This window comes from Halyomorpha halys, unplaced genomic scaffold (assembly GCF_000696795.3).
Source record: "Halyomorpha halys isolate HHAL.00 unplaced genomic scaffold, Hhal_1.1 Scaffold31.1, whole genome shotgun sequence".
NCBI classification, from domain to species: domain Eukaryota; kingdom Metazoa; phylum Arthropoda; class Insecta; order Hemiptera; family Pentatomidae; genus Halyomorpha; species Halyomorpha halys.
In genome coordinates this window covers 265,072-289,312 of record NW_027107458.1, presented here as the reverse complement: position 1 = coordinate 289,312, position 24,241 = coordinate 265,072, and the positions used below count along the sequence as shown (strand labels likewise).

The following is a 24,241-nucleotide window of genomic DNA, read 5'->3' as shown; positions in this document are numbered from 1 at the left end:
TTTAAACTATTTGTTCTTTTTTTGACCGCAACCCTAACCATCTTCTTATATTTAAATTTTTACGGTCAACTATATATACATACATTGTTATTTTTAATTATTAATTTAAAAGTGTTAATCACTCCCCCTCCCTTCTTTAGATGTTTGTAGGTTTTAAAACTGTAATGCTGTTACTCATTCATTTTTGTATTGAACGAATGAAAAGCGACTTGGTATATTCCGTTTTTTTATTCAGGTGTATCGCAGCTCTACTCACCCCGACCTGAGGGCCAATCATACCCTGCTTTGACCCCATCCCCAAACGAGTTATGGGTCGTTACATGCTATTGATGCTTAGAAAGGGCAAACTCACTTCTCCAATTGACAAATATTCACAGTCTCCTGATCAAAGTTCTGGCTTGATTAGCTCGGAATCGAAAGGTGAGTTGAAATATAACAAAAAATTTATGTTAAAGAAAAGGGATATTGCAACAAAATATCAGCATTCGTTGGCTAACATCCCCTTTATAATAAAACCTAGATGACATTTATTATTAATTTATTGCTTAGAACCTTTATTTTAAATATCTATGTATAATAAATATATATAAATCGCAATAAACACTAGTGCTTGATATTTCTATGTGCTTATGCAAGATGGTATAAATATATTTTTTTCATATAGGGACATAGAAAGAAAAAAATAAAACTATATTGTAAAGCATATATTATTATTCTCTAATGTAAAAAATATATTTTTATTTAAAAATTCTCTCTAAATTTTTTAAAGTTATATTCTTCAATATACATTTACTTATACTTAATAAAAAAAGTTAATGAATAACATTTATTAGAGGTTTATTACTGGATGAGTTTTTATTTATTTAATGAATTGTAGTGGAAAACTCTTCTTTATTTTTGCTGATAATTACTGTATTTATTGATAAGTATTAAAATCTGCCCCTAACTTGGGCAATGAGTAATAGTGGTAATAGAACACATTCATATCAAAAATTAAAAAGAATAATAATAATAACTAAAATAAAATATGTAAATAATTTTAAATTTAAAAAATGATAAAATAAAATAAATAAATAAAATCTCTATATGTATATGAACTGAAAAATAAATAAATAAAATCTCTATATGTATATAAACAGAAAAAAAAAAAATCTCTATACGCATATAAACTGAAAAAAAAAAATAAAATCTCTATACGCATATAAACTGAAAAATTGATAAATAAAATGAACATAATTATACAAAGTAAAATAAATTATATACAATATTTACAATCCCGATCTGAGGATCCCCGAGCCCACGTATGAGGGGTAGAGCAGGGCCCTATGAGATCCCAGCCCAGCCCTCTCACTGCGTCACTGTAAATGAGCCAGTGGAGGCTGTGTAAGTGCGCCAAGGCGCTAAATGAGCGGAGCATATGCCCATTGTCAGAACTCCAATCGTCGATTTTATTTTATAAAAGATTTTTTGGCCATTGTCATTTTAACCTTCGACATGTATTGTAACAATAGGTGGAACTGGATACGGATTGAAGCAAAGTTTTAGGATGATTAGAAAGGTATATATGGAATTAGGTTGGTATAAGGTTTTCCTGATTAAATTTCTTTATTTTAATATATCATTAACGTTTCGGCGGGCCATTGCCCCGTCATCAGGTACACAACAATACAAATAGACACAATTCATAATATGCGTGCTACAATCAAATTATTCAACAATAAAAATTTACTTAAAACAAATACCTTAATATAATTATATCTTCACATTTCATCATAATTAAACTGGTCTCCTTATTTAGACTCAGGTACAATATTCACAATAACCATTATTTCCGTTAGTTTGGTTTTAAATATTTTAATAAATTAAGTTTCATATATAAAGAATAAGGGAAAATCCAAAAAAATTATATTAACAAGACTTGAAAATTATATTAAGGTTATATTTACAACTAAACTAAGTCTTAAATTAATTCCATTATTAATGTTTTTAGTTGTGTATATTGCTTAAGTAATTTTCCTATTGTTTGCGTGGTTGGCTATATCCAAAATTTAAGGATTTTTAAAATAATGTTCAAGTTTAATACTATGTCGGGCCAGTGCTGTTGTAATTTTCAACATTTTTACAATTGCACCTTTGTTGCTCAATTTTAGTTTTTACACATAACTTTTAAATTATATCATAATTTAAAATCACTGATGATGGGTAAGGAACCTGATTATGACCAGCTACAGAATGTCGTTTCAAAATAGGAAAAATGAAATAAAGAAAGTATGATGTGTTCTTACTCAATTAATTGAAATTTTTTAAACTATATTTTTAAACATAATGAAAAAAAAGATACTTAAAAAAAAATATATATAGATACAGGATCAACATCATTTTGCAGAATCGGTACTAAGAAACGGTATAAAAGGAAACTGGCAAACATGTTGGACCTTATTGGACCCACCTATTTCCAACAGGTCAATATCGTTTAGACCCGGTTTAATCCAATTTAGTAGACCCTCCCCTCTATTTTAGCACTTCCCTCCCCTCCTCCTCCAAATATTTAATTTACTGACCGTGGTGTACCGATTGAGAGTTTCGAATCTAACCCGCGGTAATTCATTGCATTTATAGCTTATAGAAAAAAAATAGTAATGTCTCGGTCAGAACTTGAAATGAATTTTTTAAAAATACTTTTTATTTATTGATAGATATTACAATATGCCACACAGTTGTGGACAATAGGTTATAGTGATGAATTATCACATTCATACTAAAATAAAATAAAATATGAATAAAAGTAAATAAATAAATGAAAAAAAAATCTCTCTTAAAATATATACGAACAGAAGCATAGACAAAATGAACATAATCAAACTATGTGTATGAAAAAATAAATAAATAAAATAATATAATCTCTAGTCACATTTACACTCTAATATACAATGTTTACACAATCGACCTGAGGATCCCTGAGCCCACTCTATCCTCCACATGTGAGGGGTAGAGCAGAGCTCAAAAGATCCCAGCGCATCCCTCTCGCCTTATTACTGGTAGTGAGCCAGTGGAGGCTGAGCAAGTGCGCTAAAGCCTCAAACACTCAGCAATGAATTAAATGTTATATTAACATATCATTCTTGTGATATAATAATTTTCAAATGTAACGTACAATAACTGTCTATTCCCACTCCTCTCTTTACATCCTGTCAAAGTTCACTTAGGCTCTATGTGGTACGTTGATTTTATTCTTATCCCACATTTTTTTTTTATCTCTTAGTTTGTAATTTTATTTATATTTCTTCTTTTTATCTGTTATTATTTCCGTTTCCATTAATTGTCTATAAACTTTTATTATTCTTATTTAGTTTTTACTTTTCATTGTACACATTTTTAATTTTTCATTTACGTTTCTCATTCAGGTTTACATCATTTAAGTGTTTGTATCTTTTTTAGACATACAACGTGGGGCGAAACGTTAGAAAGTATTTTTTTCACTGTTTAAGTTTTTATTTGACCACACCCGAACCATCTTCCTTTTCTAAAAGTGAATAAAACAATGTATTGAAGGAATAGCACTGACAGTAAGGTATAGAAAAAATGCTTAAAGAGGAATTTAGCAAAGCATAAAATCAAAAAGAAAATTAAAATCAATTCTTATTTTATTTAAAAAAAGTGAATTTGAAGTAGTACTGAATGTTGAATTGGATCTTCAGTCTGCTTCTTTAATCGTAATGCACGATTCTTTCCATTTGATATCACTTTTGGCTCTTTATTCACCTCTCATTTGACGGAAGAGAGACAAGGAAAAGAAGAAAAGAGTGGGTTAATAGTATTTTAGCTAATGTAAGAAAAGGAGATATGACGAGTCGCGGCGTCGCAAGGTCTTCATGCGCCCGGGGCGATCCACTTCTCATACTCCTCCATTTCAGAGCTTCGGTAATGACCCTTCAGTCTTCGTACAAAAGTGGAATGATCTCTTTTTTGAAATCCTCTGATAATAATGAATCTATGGTAAAGTAATGTTTTCATTTTACATTTTAACTTTTTTTAAAGTTATTTTACCTTAACATCCCATTGCTGCAGATTTGACCCAAAACAGATATGCTTCTTTTTATTCCAAACTCCTTAACCATCCTAACCCATTAATTCTTAATCTTTCATCCTTAACAGTCCCTGATAATCCTCCGAGGCGTCTGAAAAGAAGATGGCCACGGGACCTTCTAGTTTAAATTAATGTTTGAAGTACCACCAATGTGTGGTTCCTTCCCAAGATTTTCAAGTGTATATGAAACTTACTACATATTTACCTATTGTATTGTATTGTACCTATTTTGTACAGTTGTAAATTACAATAAATAAATAATTAAAAAAAAAAGAAGTTATTTAGTGTTTTAAGTTTTATTAATAATACTGATAATAAAGGCTTAGTGAACCCAAAAGTCACCACCAATCATCCCCTACATATATCTGTCCAGTGACGCCCCCCCAAACCCAAATTTACTAAATCAGTTTTAACGCAATACTCCATCTACGTTGCAGTGTACCCCTCGGACGTTTACCAGTCGGTTTCCCCTCGAATACGTTCGATGCTAAGTCCAACAACCTTATACGCCGCATGACCTGAATTAAATTTACAGTGTGCAGTCCCTTCAATACACCGTTGTGTAACCTTTTAAATTCTCCCGTTAATTCATACTTTATCGGTCCGTATATTTTTCTTGATATTTTATTTTCAAAAACCTCAAGGCGGTGTTCTTACCTTAGCGTATGAGGCCACGTTTCGCATCCATAATTCTAACTAAGTTTTTGGACAGAAGACACGAGTTAAGCAATTTTGAAATTGAAAAATAACAAGTATCTCCTACACTTAAACTCACTTAATCAACTTAATCATCAGTTTCGATTTGTATCGTTACCGCAGAACCTAAATACTTAAAACTGTCTGTATGTTCAAATCTATTTCCTCCTATAGCTGTATCACCAAAACCCAATCCAACCCCCACCCAAACCAAAACCAAAATCCATTTCTACTACTAACCATATATTTGGTTTTACCCACTTTTATTTCGATACCTAGTTAAGGAACTAGATAAACTGTCCTAGTAAGGACTACAGTTTATCAACGTTTTTATGTTTTATAAAAGAAAATAATATATACCTTACAAGTAAGAGTAATTTACATCGTAAAATAACACTAATTTTATGATTATTTAATAGCAAAGCTTTTCTAAATGGAAATTTAAAAAAATACATTTACAATTTATATTTTGACACCCCGAAGTATGATAAAAAAAATGAAAATATTATTGAAATTATGTTTAAAATAATGTTGATAGTACATTATTCAAAGTTTGAAATGAATCTTTTATAACGATCCATTAAAATGCTGTAAATTCATATTTTGAATTACTGAAAATGAAAACATCTGAGTTTTGAATGACTTGGCTAAAGACGATCATGGTTTAAGAATTTATTTATTTTAGGTTGAAAGTCCTTATGATCTCTAACATTAGTTAGAAAAGATGGGTTTCACTAAAGTTACCAGAGTGAGAAATTTGTTGTTGATTGTTGCTTAAAGGCGTAAAACTCTCTGGTAATCAACGCCTATGGCATGATAAAAGAAAAAAAAATAAATAAATAAAAAATATTAATAAATAAATAAAAAAATAAAGTAAATTGTAAATTGTAGTAAAATAAAGTAAAAAAATAAGTAGCATTGAGGATTTTACGAAAGATTTTTGATCGCAATGATTGGATACGAGAGGAATTCAGAGGTTTAGTGGAGCCCCAAAGCTAACTCCGTATGTCCAGACCTATATAATATTATATTTCATCTTTCATACTCAGTTCTTTCATCTCATCAGCGGTTCCTTTTACAGTTCTACAAATATTTTTTTTCTTGAACTGAAGTTACTAATAGCTCAGTACTTATTTTCTTTCACTGGACGAGCTCCATCGTTTGTACATCAGCTTGATTCATGTAAAGAGGAAAAAAAAAGAAAATCTATTGGCCTTTGAAGCAATTTTTCAATCCGGCAGTTGAAATTTCATGTTAGAATATTGATGAATAAATGACTCGTTTAAAATTACTTTTTATATTTAAAAAAATCTTCTTTAAGACAATAATTTGTATGAAAAAAAAAACCGGTAAATTTTGAGCAAATTAAAATACTTTTTTTCGTGAATTATTGCTAATTTTGTTAGAATATGTGTCAGCTCGATTTATTCTGGTTCGTCTGGAAAGGGAGGGGTAATGTTCGTGGTAAAAAATAAATAAATAAATAAAACGACTTATTTATGAAGAGTCAGTCAAATACTCATAAGACTCCATAACTTATCTCATAAGCTGCAATAGCACAGCTGTATAAAATATATTGGAAGAAGATAGTTGACCCTATGAAGTAGATTGGAGGAAGATATTCCGGGTGGCGGTCAATAAAGATTTCAAAATAGTAACAAAAAACTATTTATTGTTAACCAACGTTTCGCCCAACTTTGCAGGGCTTCGTCAGGGCTAAATAAGAAAATCAAGATACAAACATTTTAGAATTAATAGAATATTTAAAACATAAAACATTTCAAAAAAATTATTAAATTTATAAATTATATTAAAAAACTAAAATTAATAAAATATTAATAATAACAATATGAGGAAATATACATTTTGGTAGACTGGAGACAAGTTGTTAATAATTGATACTTACATTACCTAATTTATTGCATACATTTACCTGTTGTAGATTAGATACTTCTGCCAGTTGACCCATCTATTTATTATAAAAAAACTGTCCCCACTGAGGTAGTATACCCTTTTCTCTACCCGCTTTTCCCGTTTTTCTTCTTTGTTGGCATCAGAACGTCGTTCTTATCAGGTTATTTGGACCATTGTTTATTTTTATCCTATTTCTCAATATCCCTTCTTACATGTTACTATACCTCATCTATACCATATCTACACCACTTATCTGTAGTACCTTATACATCTAGTTTTAATGAGTAGTTTATTATTTATGTGTCTAGATCCACATTGAGAACTTATTTCAGATCTAGCTAAATTTATCAACAATTTGTCTCCAGTCTATCAACATGTATATTTCCTCATATTGTTATTAATAATATATTTTTTTTAGATTTTTTATATACTCTATAAACTTAATGATTGTTTTGAAATGTTTTATATTTTTAATGTTCTGTTAATTCTAAAATGTTTGTATCTTGTTTTTCTTATTTAGCCCTGACGAAGCCCTGGAAGGTGGGGCGAAACGTTGATAAACAATAAATAGTTTTCTTTTACTATTTTGATACCTTTATTGACCGCCACCCGGAATATCTTCTTCCAATATATTTTATACAGCTGTGCTATTGCAGCTTATGAGATGAGTTATGGAGCCTTATGAGTATTTGACTGACTCTTCCCAAATAAGTAGTTTTATTTATTTATTTAATTATTTTTTACTTCCTCCTATGTATAAAATATAATATAGACTTTAAATTAAATCCTTAGCTCTCTTTTGTTTCCAGATGAAAAAATAATTGTATCTATGCTCCTGATAATGCTTATCGCTGTGGACACGACGCTGAAAAGCAAACAGCTGCAACCGAATGGTTATCTGGAGAGGGAAACATAAACAGATAGGAAAAGGGATGGAACGTAGTGAAATAGGGTCAATGGGAGAACAATTGGAAATCCATTCGAGGGTGAACTACAAAGGTGTTGTCACGTCCTCGAAATGATACGAGACACTTCAAACAGTATTTTGCACCCGTAAAAAGGGGACGGAGCGGAATACTGAACAGGAATATCCTAGAGGGTAAGCCTGGAGAAGTTTCGGATAAGCTATACTTAGCAATAAAATATATTTACAGTCTGCGTTAGTAATATAATAAATGTAAATACAGAAATATTACAACGTGAATACATAAGTTTGAGTAATAACGAGACAAAATAACTGATAACCTTGCGAAGAAGTTTGAAAAATCCAATATAAAGAAAAACAGTTTTTTTAGAACAAATACTTTCTTCAAATAATTGCTATAAAACTACAAGCACATATGTAATTTCTGATTAATAAATATTACAATTAAAACATTACTTAATTTTTTATTGCAATGTGTTCTGCATCTATTATCTATCTTCTTGTTTAGACAAGAACTGAATCGGTTTTTGAAATGAAGGTAAGGTTATTTTAGGTTTTCTCACATGTAACCGTTTTTTTCAGCAGGTAGTGAGTCTGTTACTTATATTTTGTCTATTTAATGTTGTTAATTGTTTCTTATGTATTTATTAGGTTAGAATAACATAGTGATTCCCAATGTGGACACTAACGCCCCCTGGTGGGTGCTGCAGCGATTCAGGGAGGGGAGGCGGTGATAGCCACAGGTGCATTTGGGGGGCAATGAATAACTACAAGTTGTCACGGTGAACAATATTACGACTGACAAAAATAGAGCCTAGGATCACTAAATTAGTAGCAGCACACCAGGTTCATCCTTCTCGTTAAGATCATTTCAATTGTTTTAACTTTTTTTGTATTAAATTCTATTCTGAGTTCAGTAAATAGTTTCATAATTTCAAAGTTCAATGTTTCCAATTTATACCGTTCTTTGCAATATTTTTCAAAAAAGGTAGATACATTAATAAATATATATTTACTATTAATTGCTATTAAAATTTTTAAAAAAATCGATTCCCAGGGGGCGCTACGTAATATTTTTCCTGGAAAGGGGGCGGTTGGACAATAAAGTTAGGAAACCACTAGTGTAAAGTTTAGATAAAGTTGCGTGTTTTTTTTTTTTTTGCGTAAACCTGAAGATAAAATGATCACAATGTATAACACACTGCGATAGAAAATTTTATGTAATGTTTTATTAAACAATGTTTTAATTTTCATATTATACTCCTGCCCACTATGGGCAAAATCCTAGAAAAACTCTTATTAAAACGCCTCTATCCAATCCTTGACTCATATCATGTTATTCCTAACCACCAGTTTGGATTTAGAACATCCCATTCTACCATACTACAGAGTCATCGAGTGGTTGATGTCATATCTTCCACATTAGAGCGCGGAATGTACTGCACGGGAGTCTTCCTCGATGTTGAACAAGATTTTGATCGAGTCTGGCATCCAGGTCTGCTCTATAAACTTCGTAAATTCTTACCCCCTACATATTTACTTATAATCCGCTTCTACCTCACTGATAGAATCTTTAAAGTAAATCATAACCTAGCCTACTCATCTTTCTTTTCTCAGTCCGCCTGTGTTCCTCAAGGTAGAATCTTAGGTCCCATTCTTTATACAGTTTATACAGCTGACATCCCAACCCACCCTAACACAGTCCTAACAACATACGCTGATGAAACATGTATACTGTCTGTAAACAACGACCCAACTATAATGCATCACAAACACTACAGACACACATAACATCTATTGAAGAATGGTGTCAAAACCGGAGAATCAAAATAAATCACATCACCTTGACTCTTCGTCGTAAACCTCTACCCTCCTGTCCTACAGTATCCTTTCTAAATACTCCACTAACGCCTGTTGAACAGATTCGATACTTAGGGCTCCATCTTGACAATAGACATACTTGGAATCCACACACAAGACTGAAACGACAAGAAACTGCTCGTAGATTCCGATTGCTACAACAATTACTTGACAAACGCTCAAAACTTCCCATTCACTACAAAAAAATAGTATACACTACGATAATCAGACCAATTTGGACATATGAAATTGAGCTCTGGGGCTCCACCAAACCATCAAATTCCTCCCGCATCCAATCCTTACAATCCAAAATCCTTGATGCTCCTTATTACGTTACAAATAAACTCATTCACAAAGACCTTAATATCCCATTCGTTGCAGATTTGGCCCAAAACAGATATGCGTCTTTTCATTCCAAACTCCTTAACCATCCTAACCCATTAATATTTAATCTTCCATCCTTAACAATTCCTGACAATCCTCCGAGGCGTCTGAAAAGAAGATGGCCACGGGACCTTCTAGTTTAAATTAATGTTTGAAGTACCACCAATGGGTGGTTCCTTCCCAAGATTTTCAAGTGTATATGAAACGTACAACATATTTACTTATTGTATTATTTTGTACAGTTGTAAATAACATTAAATAAATAAATAAATTTTTAAAAAATCATATTTATTTCGAAATTACACTTTCGAATATATTGTATAATATATACAATATATTGTATAAATATTGTTTTATAGCGATTATTTAAAGAAAGTATTTGATATACATACATATACTATAGTTCATAAATATACCTCAGCATAAAAATACATAAACATTGAAAAATTACTCTCATATTTTTCCCCTCTCGAAATTACCCATAATAATAGATTCAGAGGCGAGCCCATTCTATTTAAAGGAAACTTTTAAGCGCTTAAAGTGGGTAGGTACTTTGGTAATCTGGTAACACCAACAATTTATCCCTTTCTCACCGAGAAATATAGCCTTTAAGTTAGGAATACTAATTTGAACCTCTGGAGAGATATAGTGGAGAAATATCGGGCTACTTGGACAAGAACAAATGGTGTACGCTCTGCCCATTGTTTTGGTAAAGAACAAATGCTTTGAAATTATACGGCTCATCGATAAAAACAGAACCTAACTTTTTTTTTTATGTTGCGACCACACAACGTTTACTGAAATCTCTGTTGAAAACTAATAACTTTCCATGTTTTTTTTTTTTTTTTTAATAGCCATAGCCAATTTATTTTACTGTCTAACGTATTGGGCAGTTGGTTGTATACACAGTATATAACCTATAGAGCATATAATGTATAAATTGAAATTAAAATATATGTATTGCTATGTTGCGGTTCTACGACTGTTAGGGTCCCAGAAACCGCATTTATTATATATCGTGTATTTTTATTATATGTAATTTTTTTTCTATTTATTTATTGCAATTTACAATTGTATTATTATATGTAATATAATATAAAACCGACTTAATGTTCTTCTAGAAAATACAGAACTCCCTCCCCACTGTTGTATACTAGATATATTGGTGTATTCTAAATCATTGAATATTTTTCCAAAGGTGTCTTTTTCACCAATTTACTTAGATATGGTATTCAGGTGACATACAGAGTATTAAAACCATCGGATCAAGTTGAGATAACACTAGATTTATTACATTTATTTACAGATGAGGTATATTTTATAGAAGAGAGCTGGACAAGAGATATTAATTATGGATTAAAATTAATTTATATATGGAATTTAAACAAGACATAATTAAACGATTATACTATTACTATTGTTTGCCATTCAAAATTACAGTCTCGGACTACTATGACTTATCTGGGTTGAATCCTTGTAGCGGTGGTCTCTGTTGCCTCCAGGTTGACTTAGCCTCGAATGTCTTCTCTGGTCTGCTACCCAACGACTCCTATGATAGATCTCTAACTGTTCTGAAAATGGCGACTCTTTAGCAGTAACAAATGCTCTATAGCCCCAAATGTCGGCTGAAAATCCTCCTTCTCATAGATCCATTTCCCTAGCCCATCTACTTTCTTCCCGGCCATTTCATTGACTGATCGTATTTTAGGGGTGGATACCATCATTTTACTTGAACTTCGAGACGGCACTCAATCCTTTGATATCCAAAACACTTTTATTTTTCCGTTGCTTTTATGGTTCGAAGATTAAAGTATGAAGTGCAAGCCAATGCAGGTGTTGTTTGACCAACTCTTCTGAAAATTTTGGCTCGGAATTCTTTTCGCAAAAGCCCCTCTATCTGCATATTTATGCGCCAGCAACTACCAAATATTATTACCCAGAATATCTATTTCATTAAATTTAATTTCTTCTTAAACCAATATTGTCAATACTTAGCAATATGTATAGATAATTAATTATTTTAAATAGTAACCCAATACAAGAGGAGTATATTTAAAAGTTATACATAGCTCCATGTGAAACCGCATAGATGGAACGTTCAGTTCACACTTGAACATGTTATTGCTATTATAAGTAATAAATAAATACAAAAAATAAAATTATTTATAAAAGCCAATTCTGAACATTCAAGTAAATTTTTTGCATGAGTTCATGAATATGTGTATTTTATAAAAAAAAAAAAAATAAATAAAGAGAGTAAGAGATACAAAATACACCAAGGTAAAAATAATCTTAAGCGAAAAATACCCTAGAAATTACTTTATAATATAGAAATAATTCTCATATATAAAATAGGAAAAAAGAAGAAATATACCAATGTAAAAGTAAACATGAGTATGCATAACTAAGTGAATATATTAATTAAAATTGGTAATCTATATGTATATATTATGACTTTCTTTATTATCATTGTTTTTTATTTTAATCTTTAAAGTTTTAACTATAAATCATAATGGTTATGGAAAAAATATTTGATAAGGACTACAATAAACCTACGTTCTATAAAAATTTAAGATATATCAGAATTAAAAATGTTTATATTCAATTTATTTATAGTAAATTTATTTTATACATATTTTTAATATTTTAGTTACGTTTCGGCCTTTTCTTACCTTCTTGCCTTAATTAAAAAATCAAAAAATACTTTTTCCAATTAACATTCATTATTACTTTTTTTTTTTTCGTCCAAGACTCCTATTGGAGTCCTATACTGCCTAACCATGGTTGGGGCTCGAAGTTCTTCATTTTTTGGGACCGCCACTCAATGAAAAAAGTCAACGTCCCAGGCCGGATTCTAACCGGCAACGCCAATAGACATCAAATTGGTAAGACTGTGTGGGTCTATGGGCGGCCCCATATTACTTTATGATTTTAATTAATTAAAAACTATGTGAAACCAATACCTGTCTCAACGCACCACCCTTGAGATCATAATGCAGTAACTAATGACCTACCCCTAGATATGTTACTAATCAAAATTATGTTTGTTCAACTAATGACCTCAAAAGGGCGGAGGAGAGGACAAAATAAAATACACACAATAATATATTCTTGGACCAGCTGAAGTCGATATACACCTGACAGAGAGAAGATCCCAAATGTTTCAAATGGATTTTAATGAAATTTTTGTGGGTTTATCCTAAATTTACTGGAATAATGAGGAACAACGTGCTGTAGGAGTCAAGCGAAAAAAAAATTAGGATATTGGAATGTGCGAAACACATTTTATTCCTTAACTCAGGTGCTGATAGCGATAAAAAAAATACTATAGAAATAGTAGCGCGAAATAGTATTAATTGATTAAACCTTTAAAATTGCGATTCGTGAGGTAATCGTTATGCGAAAATAATTTTATAATTAAGTAGTTGTACAGGAGTTTGAAATTTTGGAACACAACACTAGGTATAAAAAAAAACTAAAATATTTTAAGAAGCAAAAACTTAAACCTTTTTTTTGTATTTTAGTGTAGGTTTTTCGGTAAGAAATGATTTCATGAAGAAATTCTTATATGCATTTTTTTATTTTCAACAGTTTGCTTTTTCTAAAAACTGTTTAAACTCAGTTTTATAATCAGGTATTATAAAATCTTATTCATTCTTCCAGCCGATATGAGACTAAATTTTTTTAAAAATTTATTTATTGCTATTTACAACTGTACATTCATATACAGACATGCAATAAATTAGTTTATAATGGAGTGATACAGGCGTGAAGAGAACCTACCCATAGGTAACTCAAAGGACATTAGGAGGTCTCGTGGCCATCTTCTTTTCATACACATCAAACACCAAAGGATTGTCAGGAATGGCAGAGGAACCAAGGTTATATTCTTAGAACCTCATTAAATCCACATCGTAAAAGATAAAACTATATAACAATAAACATTTTTTTATTAATTTCAATTTTAAACAATTCCATATTTTTTTAACTTTGGCCATTTTCAAACTTCTTCACTGGCGTTATCAGAATTCTTTGGTATAATAAATACAACCTTCTGGAAGTATTAGTAGACAGTTTTTTTGTTTTGGGGTCTTTTAATTTGTAATATACTATTTAACATTACAATAAAATTTATATATAAAACCATAGATTACTTTTTTTATATCTTTATTAAATTTTAGAACTGTACATAATTATACACCCAGTAGATTTGATATAAGATTATAATGACATAATACAGTCATGTTAAGAAACTACCTATTTGTAACTCAAATGACTTTTTACATTTACATTTACAGGAGATCTCGTGGTCATCTTCTTTTCAAACACATCAAACACCAAAGGATTGTCAAGAATGGCAGAGGAACCAAGGTTAGAAACCAGTGAGTTTGGGTGGTTAGGGAGTTTATTATGGAAGGAATTGTATCTCGTTCGGGCTAGTGAGAATAAAATTAAAATACGATACCGTCAATTCTGACATTTACAAAAATTCAGGTGTGTTTTTATCAACCGTATATTTATATATATATTTTTACCAAACAAAGAGTATAGTTAAATAATGCTTTCTGTGATTTTTTCCTAATGGAAGTTGGAAAGATTTACTCTCGGCCAATCAATCAGTCAGAGACTACTGCAGCTAGTTGGCATCGCCCCCGCGTTTCCGTCGCCCATTCCGATGAATGACTGGGATCCACAACTGTCAAAAATAAATAATATGTCCTTGTATCAAGGCTGTCCGGTTCTTTTTATGTATTTTAAAATAATTTTTTTTTTAAATGTATATATTTCAAATGTCATGAGAGAAAAAAGAAAGGCTTTTAAGAGTAGAATAGGGTTCTTAAGAGCTTATCGACTTGGAAAATATAACAATTTAGCAATAATAAACAATACATTTGGTGAATCCAGAGGGGAAAGGGAGGGTGCCCCATTAAAAAAATCATTTCTTGGAATAACTTAATATTATATCCTCCATATTGATATCTTGAATAAAACAAGATTTGTGTTTTAATGAAATATATAGTTATTTTATATTTTGAAAATCATTTTCCCTAGAAGGAAACAAGAAAGAATCCCTTAAGACCCGACTAATAATGATATTAATTACCTCATTGTTAATATGTTTTTTGATCCTGATTAAGAAACTGATCAAAATGACAAACGAAAATAGTTTTAAAAAATGCTCCATTGAGTGCACTGAAACAGCAACAATATCAAATATTATCTTTATAAACTGACAAAGCATAGCAAAAAACAAAAACAAAATAAATTTAATAATCAACATACATCTCTGGAGTTTTAAAATAATTAAAATTTCTTTTGAAAAATATAATATAAAAAATTAATTATGCCCAAAATAAGAAAAAAACAACTAACATACTACTGTATATTAAAAAAATGTTTAAAAAGTAATCTGGTGCTTTGGGGCTTCACTAAACTTTCGAATTTCTCCAGTATGCAATCCTTACAATCCAAAATCCTCAATGCTCCTTACTTTGTCACAAATAAAATCACACATAAAGACCTTAATGTTCCATTGTAATCAATCTAGCCCGAACCAGATATCATTCCATTCATTATAAATTCTCTAACTACCCAAACCCACTAATTTCTAACCTTGCTTCCTCTTCCATCCCTGTCAATCCTCCGAGGCGCCTGAAAAGAAGAAGGCCACAAGACCTTCTAATGTAAACACGAAATTAGAGAGCTACCAATGGGTAGTTTTTTAACATGACTGTATTATGACATTATAATCTTATATCAAATCTACTGGGTGTATAATTATGTACAGTTCTAAAATTCAATAAAGATATAAAAAAAAGTAATCTATGTTTTTATAAATGAATTTTAATTGTAATATTAAATAGTATATTACAAATTAAAAGACCCCAAAAGAAAAAAAAAAATGTCTACTAATACTTCAATAAGGTTGTACTTATTATACCAAAGAATTTGAATAACACCAGTGAAGAAGTAAGGAAAAGAAGTTTGAAAATGGCCAAAGTTAAAAAAATATGGAATTGTTTAAAATTGAAATTAATAAAAAAATGTTTATTGTTATATAGTTTTATCTTTTACGATGTGGATTTAATGAGGTTCTAAGAATATAACCTTGGTTCCTCTGCCATTCCTGACAATCCTTTGGTGTTTGATGTGTTTGAAAAGAAGATGGCCACGAGACCTCCTAATGTAAAAAGTCATTTGAGTTACCAATGGGTAGGTTCTCTTCACGCCTGTATCACTCCATTAAAAACTAATTTGTTGCATGTGTGTATATAGTTTTATCGATTTACTTTTACGATGTGGATTTAATGAGGTTCTAAGAATATTTCCTCTCAATAATTTTGATTTATAATAAATAAATAAATAATTTAACAAAGGAAAAATTCATTAAATTTTACCTATACTTGAGGATTTTTGACTTAAGCTTCATGGTAAATGTGCTATTTAATTTTTTTTTCTAGATAGGTACTGAAGTAATCATTATTAAAATTTTACAATAATTCATGATAACAGTTATATCGATAATATAAGAATCGATTTTTTCAAACCACTTCCGTTGAGAATTTGAGCGGTACGATTGAGACAGGAGTTATTCATAGCGCTAGAAGGCTTCGACGCCGGAAGCAGACCGCCATTCTCATCCATCACCTTTCTCAAACTAAAAACTTCTTTCCGTTACCATCAACATCTTGTCCATCACGGATGATAGGGATAAATGCGAGCTTATTACTATTCACATAACTATACGGCAAGTTATTTGCAATGTAATTGGAATATAAATAGAAAATTATGCCAGTTATTAAATACATTGGATTGAAAAGAGCATTTATAAATATTATCATGACAGTAAATCTAAAGTAATATATTGTGTCTTAGAGATACAACAAAAATACGTACGGTAGGTATCGAAACATCGCTTATAAATCCAAAGTGTACAAAAGAAAAACTCCCAATACTAATTTATTACAAATTGATATTTTATTGTATAATAATATTATATTAAAATAAAAGTATAATATTACGTTTTGTGGGAGTGGGCAGATTGGTGGTAAGACACTGGCTACTATCTCTAAGGGTTTGAACTCGGCTGTGACAGACAATTATTTTCTGTTTCCGACAGAATCACCTCCTTGCACAGCCGTTGGTCTAGTAAGAGTACTTCCTTACAAAGTGCTGCACTCCTGACCCTTCATGGGTTGTAGCGGTACAGATTTATTTATTATTTTAAAATATTAAGTTTTATATTAATGCAATACAAATTAATATGTGATAAAATTGAATTAAGTATTTTATTAAATAAATCAAAAATATGTATCCAATTTTGTCTCAACACTTTATTTTTCAACAGTCCAACGTTTCGGCCATTCTAGCCATCCTCAAGGACATCTAAATATTTAACAGCTTATATTATATCTTCATTTTTAACACTTATAACAACAACATTATTCACTAATAATATAACATACCTTCAATATAATTTCTTAATCTAGTACAGCATACAGCCAAAAATCAACATAATTTTGATTTTGACAACACCATAATTTTACATAGAGAAAATAATTTGTACAAAAGAAAAATACTTGAGTCGATTTATATATCAGAGAAGATCAATTACACAGTTAATTTTAAAACATATACTAAGAATTTAAACCAAAATTCTGCAGAGATTTTAAGCAAAATAAATTTATAAAAATAAATGGAGGAATTTTTTACTATTTACAATTAAATGTAATAATGGAATTTTGAGAATTAGAATAAATACCAAATTGAGACAAAAATGCAATTTAAAATAAAATAAATTAATTTTAAAACAAGGCTGACCTGTGTGAGTGGGAGGTTATAAATGGTTTGTTATATGGTAGTGTATTAATTGTTGATAATCTTATATAAGAAAAATTAAATATTAATGATTTTAAATTTTAAAAAATAGGTAACTTGACTTAAGCTTACTAAGCTTATTAATAATAAATGTGACTCTCTAATAATTGACTGTTTTAATAGGCTTTTAACTTATAATAAAGAAAATGACCTGGGCAGAATAGCCTGCAAAAGAAACTTTAAATTAATGCAAAAGAAACTTTAAATTAATGTGAGGAAGAAATTATATTGAAGGTATGTTATGTTATTAGTGAATAATGTCGTTGTTATATGTGTTAAAAATGAAGATATAATATAAACTGTAAAATATTTAGATGTCCTTGAGGATGGCTAGAATGGCCGAAACGTTGGACTGTTGAAAAATAAAGTGTTGAGACAAAATTGGATACAAATTTTTGATTTATTTAATAAATAATTTCCTTGTCTCAAGAAATCGAAATAATATAATTAATCTAAGTATTTTATATATAAAATAAAAAAAAAAATCCATTCAGAATAATTATTAGATTAGATAATATTTTTTTTTGTCTAAATATCGATCCCAATGACATTAAATATACATCCCTTATGCCCTGTTCGCACTCTATCAGTACGATATGGTTATGGAGTTGAGAGGTCCCGAGCTCACTCCACGTGGCTTTTTTTTGTTGGAAGTGGCACGCTGTGGGAAGACAACCACGGCTGACCATTCTAACATTACTTCAATTAAAAGCTCGACAGTGATTCTTCATATGCCTCTGTTTACTTTCTTCCATGTGTACTTGTGTTTTTTTTTTCTTAAACGTTTTTAAGTTTTGTTTTTAAGCTCAGTAATTTTATTCTGTTTGTATTCATTTAACAGCTACATTAACTTAAAAACAGTCCCTGTTAATGTTTTGTTGTAGCTTTTAGATTATTTCTTTTCATGCTGTAACATAAGAGCTCTGAAAGCCTCGCCACACATGTATCGCAATGAAGACCACACATATAGGAGAATTATAAGTTAGTCTTGGAAGTGAATTTTTTTTACTATCTATACTTTCTTCGACAGTCAGATTGACAACTTATGTTCAATACACATAAGGATTTTTTTTTACATGAATAAGAAGGTGGTCGGTGTTGAAGATTCAATTTAACTAACGTATGATTTTCATTGGGAATATTCAGTGTTGTTAAGTAAGAAATGTATCTATGAAAACCAAACATGAATATCAAGAAAACTAAATAACTCTATTTGAGAGATCTGTATTCTCTGAACACCTCTGGTTCTTTGTCAATCTCATAAAAGATGGTTTGCTTGTTCAAGTCATTCATCCTTACAATTGAGTCAAAATGCCACCTGTTACCAATCACACCTGTTGAAAAACTTGGTTTCGCTTAAAAAATTTTTGCCTAAAGGTAGATTTCATATTTCAGGTTTTTTCTTATTTAAATTCCAAATTCACAAAAATGTATACGTACTATTATTAAACTATACTTGACATTTCATACACTAATATAAAATATTATTTTTTCATTTACACAAGGGATTAAAATAGTTATATGTAAAAAAAAATAATATGCCGAAAAAGTGCTTAAATGCTATAAAACATTAATTAAATATCTTATTTCTGGTTTTCAAATTTCCAAATTCACAAAAAAACTTATATGTACAATTATAAAACTGTATTTGAAATTTTATGTAATAATATAAAATATTTTTTGGTAATTGAAATGAGGTATTGAATAGAATTTGTATTATTTATTTCTTATTCTTCAGCCAGAGACTAACCGATTGGCATATAATAAACATAAAAAATGTATGATTTCTCAGCTAGGCGCCAAAAACGCTTAATTTTGATTATAACTTTTTTTTTTACCGATAAAATCGGAATAGCAGAAGAAGTCCAAACAAACAAATTGCACTGACTAGACTGAGAATAGGTCACACGAGGCTCACCCACTCCTATCTTATTTCAAAAGAAACACCTCCGAACTGCCAGTATTGCAACAACCATTTGACAATAAACCATATTTTCCAACAATGCCCATATTTCACACCTCACCTAAATAGCTTAGGATTAAACCCAGATATTTCAAAAACTAACGGAGACTATGACAAAACAATATAATTAGGGTTTCAGTTTTTTAAAATCAAAACATTGAACGGGAAAAAAGTAATAAGAAAGTAAATAAATAAAATTAAAAAAATATAAGAAAAATTAAATAAAATATAAATTGCGTTGATGACCAATAAAGTTTGGTGCCAATAAACAAAAACAAACAAACGAACAAACAAATATTGATTTTTATTTATTAGATAATTATTTTTCATTATTAATCGTAATAAAATTGATAAGTATGAACTATGGAAGATTTTGAAAACTAACTAAAGGAGAAATATTTTTGTAGGAAAAAAAATTCTGAAATAAGAGGAGGGAGTGATATATAGATTGTTACGTTTCGTTAAAAAATTATCTTAATTTAGATCTAAAATTTGATAAAATGTTTGAGGAAATTTCACATATAATAATTTTTAACCTTTACTTTACTCTCATATTTTTTTCCCTTCAATTATTTATATCTCAAGGGTGTCAAAATTTAGAAAGGATTATTTTTTTCATACAAGTATCGTTCGGAAGTGGGTCTTGATGGTATTTATTTGTTTTATTGCTAAAGAGTCGAGGATTGGATTCATCGCTAATGAGCAGTGAAGCCTGTTCTTACATTACCTCTAGCTCCGGGGCACAGCCGAGGATGACCGTTATTAGGGAAGGCAGACAAAGGTACTCTAATCGCCTGTGTAGTCCAGGCGTGCCCAAGGCGTCCGCTATCCCCCCATCTACGCCTTACACACATAATCGATTTCTTGACCTTTTCGAGGTCAGGAATGGATCTTTACGGTCCTTGTTAAATAGAGAATACGTCCGATTCACCTACTGACACCGAGAAGAATCGTCTGTCCTAAATCCCGCCAAAGGTGTCACGATGTTCACAAATGTAAAGAAGTGGTAAAAATCCCAATCATAATAATATATGAAATCAATAATATTATTGTAAAGAGGATCTTACAGTATACTGTAAAGTGAAGGCAATCAGAATAAGGTAACGACTCATAAAGTGAGAATATTCAGTTTTGCGTATTGTCTCGAGAACAGAACTGTGTAATCAGCTAGTCGTAGTGTAATTTGTTCTTGTACTTTGTCGGGAGGGAAAAAAAATAGAAAAAATAAAATATTTTCTTAATGGTTCGTAATAATTCATTGGTCATGTATAACTTTAGAATTAATTAAGTAATAATAATTTATTTATTTATTGTTGGGGCAACCCCCGTACAAATAGAATTAGCCCGTGAAATACATAAAGTAGATAATCAATTGTAATAATTTTACAAAAATTATGAGTTAAAGGTCGTTTATCTAAACTAAAAACAAACAATACATCAAGTCTAGGCTATCTACATTCGTTATAATAAAACAGTAAAACAAAAACGTCACTTCATATTTAATAATATTAAAAAACAAAAAAGAAAAAAAAAACTATACCTCCTATTGGGAAGATAGGTGTCCAGCTCTAAACAAAAGGTTTTGCGTTACATATATAAAAAAGTTTAATGTCCAATCCTGTGGGTAAAAAAGAAATTCATAGAACTGATATATCGGATTCGCTTCTCATGATAAAAAATGGAAATAATTAATCATTTAATAAGAATTAATTAAGTAACTTATTATGGTATTGACACCAATGAATATTGTCAAAAATTGTTAAAATTAGGCTTGAAAGATTTCGACCCTTGTGTTTCGTAGACCAAAAATGAGATGTTTTTGACACAGAGCATGAATCGGGCAGGAGTCAAATCTCATTCACAAAGCCATGGAATAATTACGCTAACATTTTTATTTTTGATGGCTAAGATTATTCAACTAGATAGCGTTAATTTTCAAAGCAAGTCGAGCTCAAGATACTGAAACTATTTGTTTAGTCTATCCCTTGGTGTATGTGTTAATGCAGATGAAACATATTTTGAGCCAAGACTTAACCAATTACCAACGATTTATTGCTCTAATTACACAGAGATATTTCAAGAATGTTTAGATCAATTTGAGCTCAAAATATTGAGAAAAAAAAAATATGAGTAGTCTGTATGTTTCTGAATATATAACGATTTTTTGAGTGAACGGCTCAACAGATTTCCAAATTGTTCTAACCGGCATGTTCATACTGAAAATTCTTAGCCTGCCAAAATCCCGTTGATGTACGGACTAGCTATGAGGTCTCAGCGGGTACAGTTCAGGTTTAATATACGTTTATGAATAGTCTGAATCTTAATTGTAAAACCGAAGTTGAGATTGATAGTTCACTGTCACTCTCAAATGTCATTTGAGGGGTCTCTGTTTACACTTCCACATAACAGCCCCAATGGACATCTACAACGTAGATCGAAACATCAGCAGAAAGGTAATAAAAATACAATTGAATTAATCGAATACAATAAATAAATAAATGTATTACCTCATATGGCAAGTACGGTTCCTCTCCTGAATTCCGATTCCACACGGACGCGTGCATGGACTCCAATCAGTCCACTGGGACCACCGATGCCTCACCTGCAAAAAGGTTAATTAGACAATGTTGAATAATTTATACAATTGAGAATACATTTTATAATGTATAGTCATTAATGCCACTAATAGGGAAATTAAAATAAAATTGTTGAATGTCTATTATCCCATTCTTTTACTTAACCATTGCAGTAAGACTTAAAACTTGACAAGAGATAGCTACTATACATTAAACAAGAAATGGACACCTTGAATGTGATTGAACGAAATTAGTAAGTTCATTTAACCAACGAAATGTGACTTTTAAGATGTAAACTCTGAGAAAAATTTAAATTTATTTATTGATATTTACAACTGTATAAAAAATACAACAAGTAAATTTGATCATAATGACATAATGATATATGATACAGCATGTAGAGAAACTACCCAGTAGTAGAACTCTAAAAACAGTTTACAATATAAGATCTCGAGGCCATCTTCTTTTCAGACGCCTAGGAGGATTATTAGGTAGTGAAGGAGAAGCAAGGTTAGAAACTAGTGGGTTTGGGTGGTTAGGGAGTTTATTATGGAAGGAATAATATCGGGTTCGGGCTAGATCGGTTACATAAGGAACATTTAGGTCTTTATAGATGGTTTTATTAGTAACAAAATAAGGAGCATCGAGGATTTTACGAAGGATTTTGGATTGTAAAGATTGGATACGAGAGGAATTCGAAGGTTTAGTGGAGCCCCAAAGCTCAACTCCGTATGTCCAGATGGGCCTTATTATTGTCATGTAGATCAGTCTTTTGTAATGAGTTGGAAGTTTAGACCGTTTGTCTAGTAAGTGCTGTAGTAATAGTCGGAATCTGCGTGCAGTTTCCTGTCTTTTCAGTCTTGAGTGAGGATTCCAGGTTAGTCGTTTGTCAAGATGTAGTCCAAGATAACGAATCTGTTGTACAGGGTTAAGAGCCACATTATTAAAGTAAACTGTAGGGCAGTCAAAAAAAAAATCAAGACATTAATTTAAAGATGAAAGAGAAGCGGAGTGATCTCCTGGAGTCATGCTTTTCTCACCATGAAGTGGAGCTACAAGCTATGTTTGGAGTTTCTCAGGCTGAGTATAAATAGTATTTGATATATTTTAATTATCTTTATTTTATTTCCATTTGTTTATTGTGCTATTATTTTATTTATACATATTGTAAACAACTTTATTTTGATTGTTTATTTTTGTAGTAGAATTTATTTTTTGTTTGTAAATATCAATCAAAATAATTGAGGAAAATCATTTAGACCACGTTACTGGAAGTACTTGTAATTATTTTTAAAAAAATATTTTTTTGTGAATTTAAGGTGTTTTACAATGAGAATCTTAATTTCTTAGTATTAAAGATTTTTGTGAGCGATATTGGATCCACTCTCTTTGTATTGTAAACAACTAATGTAAAATACAAAAAAGTGTTTATGGTTATATAATTTTATTAAAAAAAAAAAGTGGGTTTAATGTGGACCAATTTTGATTTTCTTTAAATATTTTTAATCGATTTGTATTTATTTTTAAACTATTTCTACTAAGATATATGAATGTTTAATTATTATTTTTAACGGGATCCTGTTGTTTTTGGTGTCCCAACTTCAGGCATAAACATCTTTGGCCTAATGTTTCTTTTTTTACCTTATTTATTGACGACATGTTTTGATAAATTACATAAGCCATTCAGCGTTAAATGTACCATTAAATTTAAAATTAGCGTTCGGTAAAATATATTGCCTATAAAGATTCAACACGACGTGTGTGGTCTCTTTAATTACAAAATAAAAGCTCAATAAACTGTATTGTACGTGCTTGGCTATGTTCTTGTTTCGAAAATTTTAACGGCCGAATGTGTTAAAATTTTATTTCATAAAAATGCTATATAATTAGATTTATTTTTTATTAATATACTTGTTTGAGAGTGGTTTAGTTTCTTTAAAACAATTTTGATCCTTTTT

The 24,241-nt window shown here is 30.4% G+C and overlaps 1 protein-coding gene across 2 annotated transcripts in view; it reads right to left on the bottom strand.

The window, feature by feature from the left end:
• LOC106685203 (thrombospondin type-1 domain-containing protein 4) overlaps nt 1-24,241 on the bottom strand; it is a 495,278-nt gene that overhangs the window by 277,985 nt on the left and 193,052 nt on the right. For both annotated transcript variants that reach the window (XM_067045746.1, XM_067045747.1), the window contains exon 3: nt 22,215-22,309. In XM_067045746.1, the coding sequence (XP_066901847.1) occupies nt 22,215-22,309 (95 nt within the window). The remainder of the gene's footprint in view (nt 1-22,214; nt 22,310-24,241) is intronic.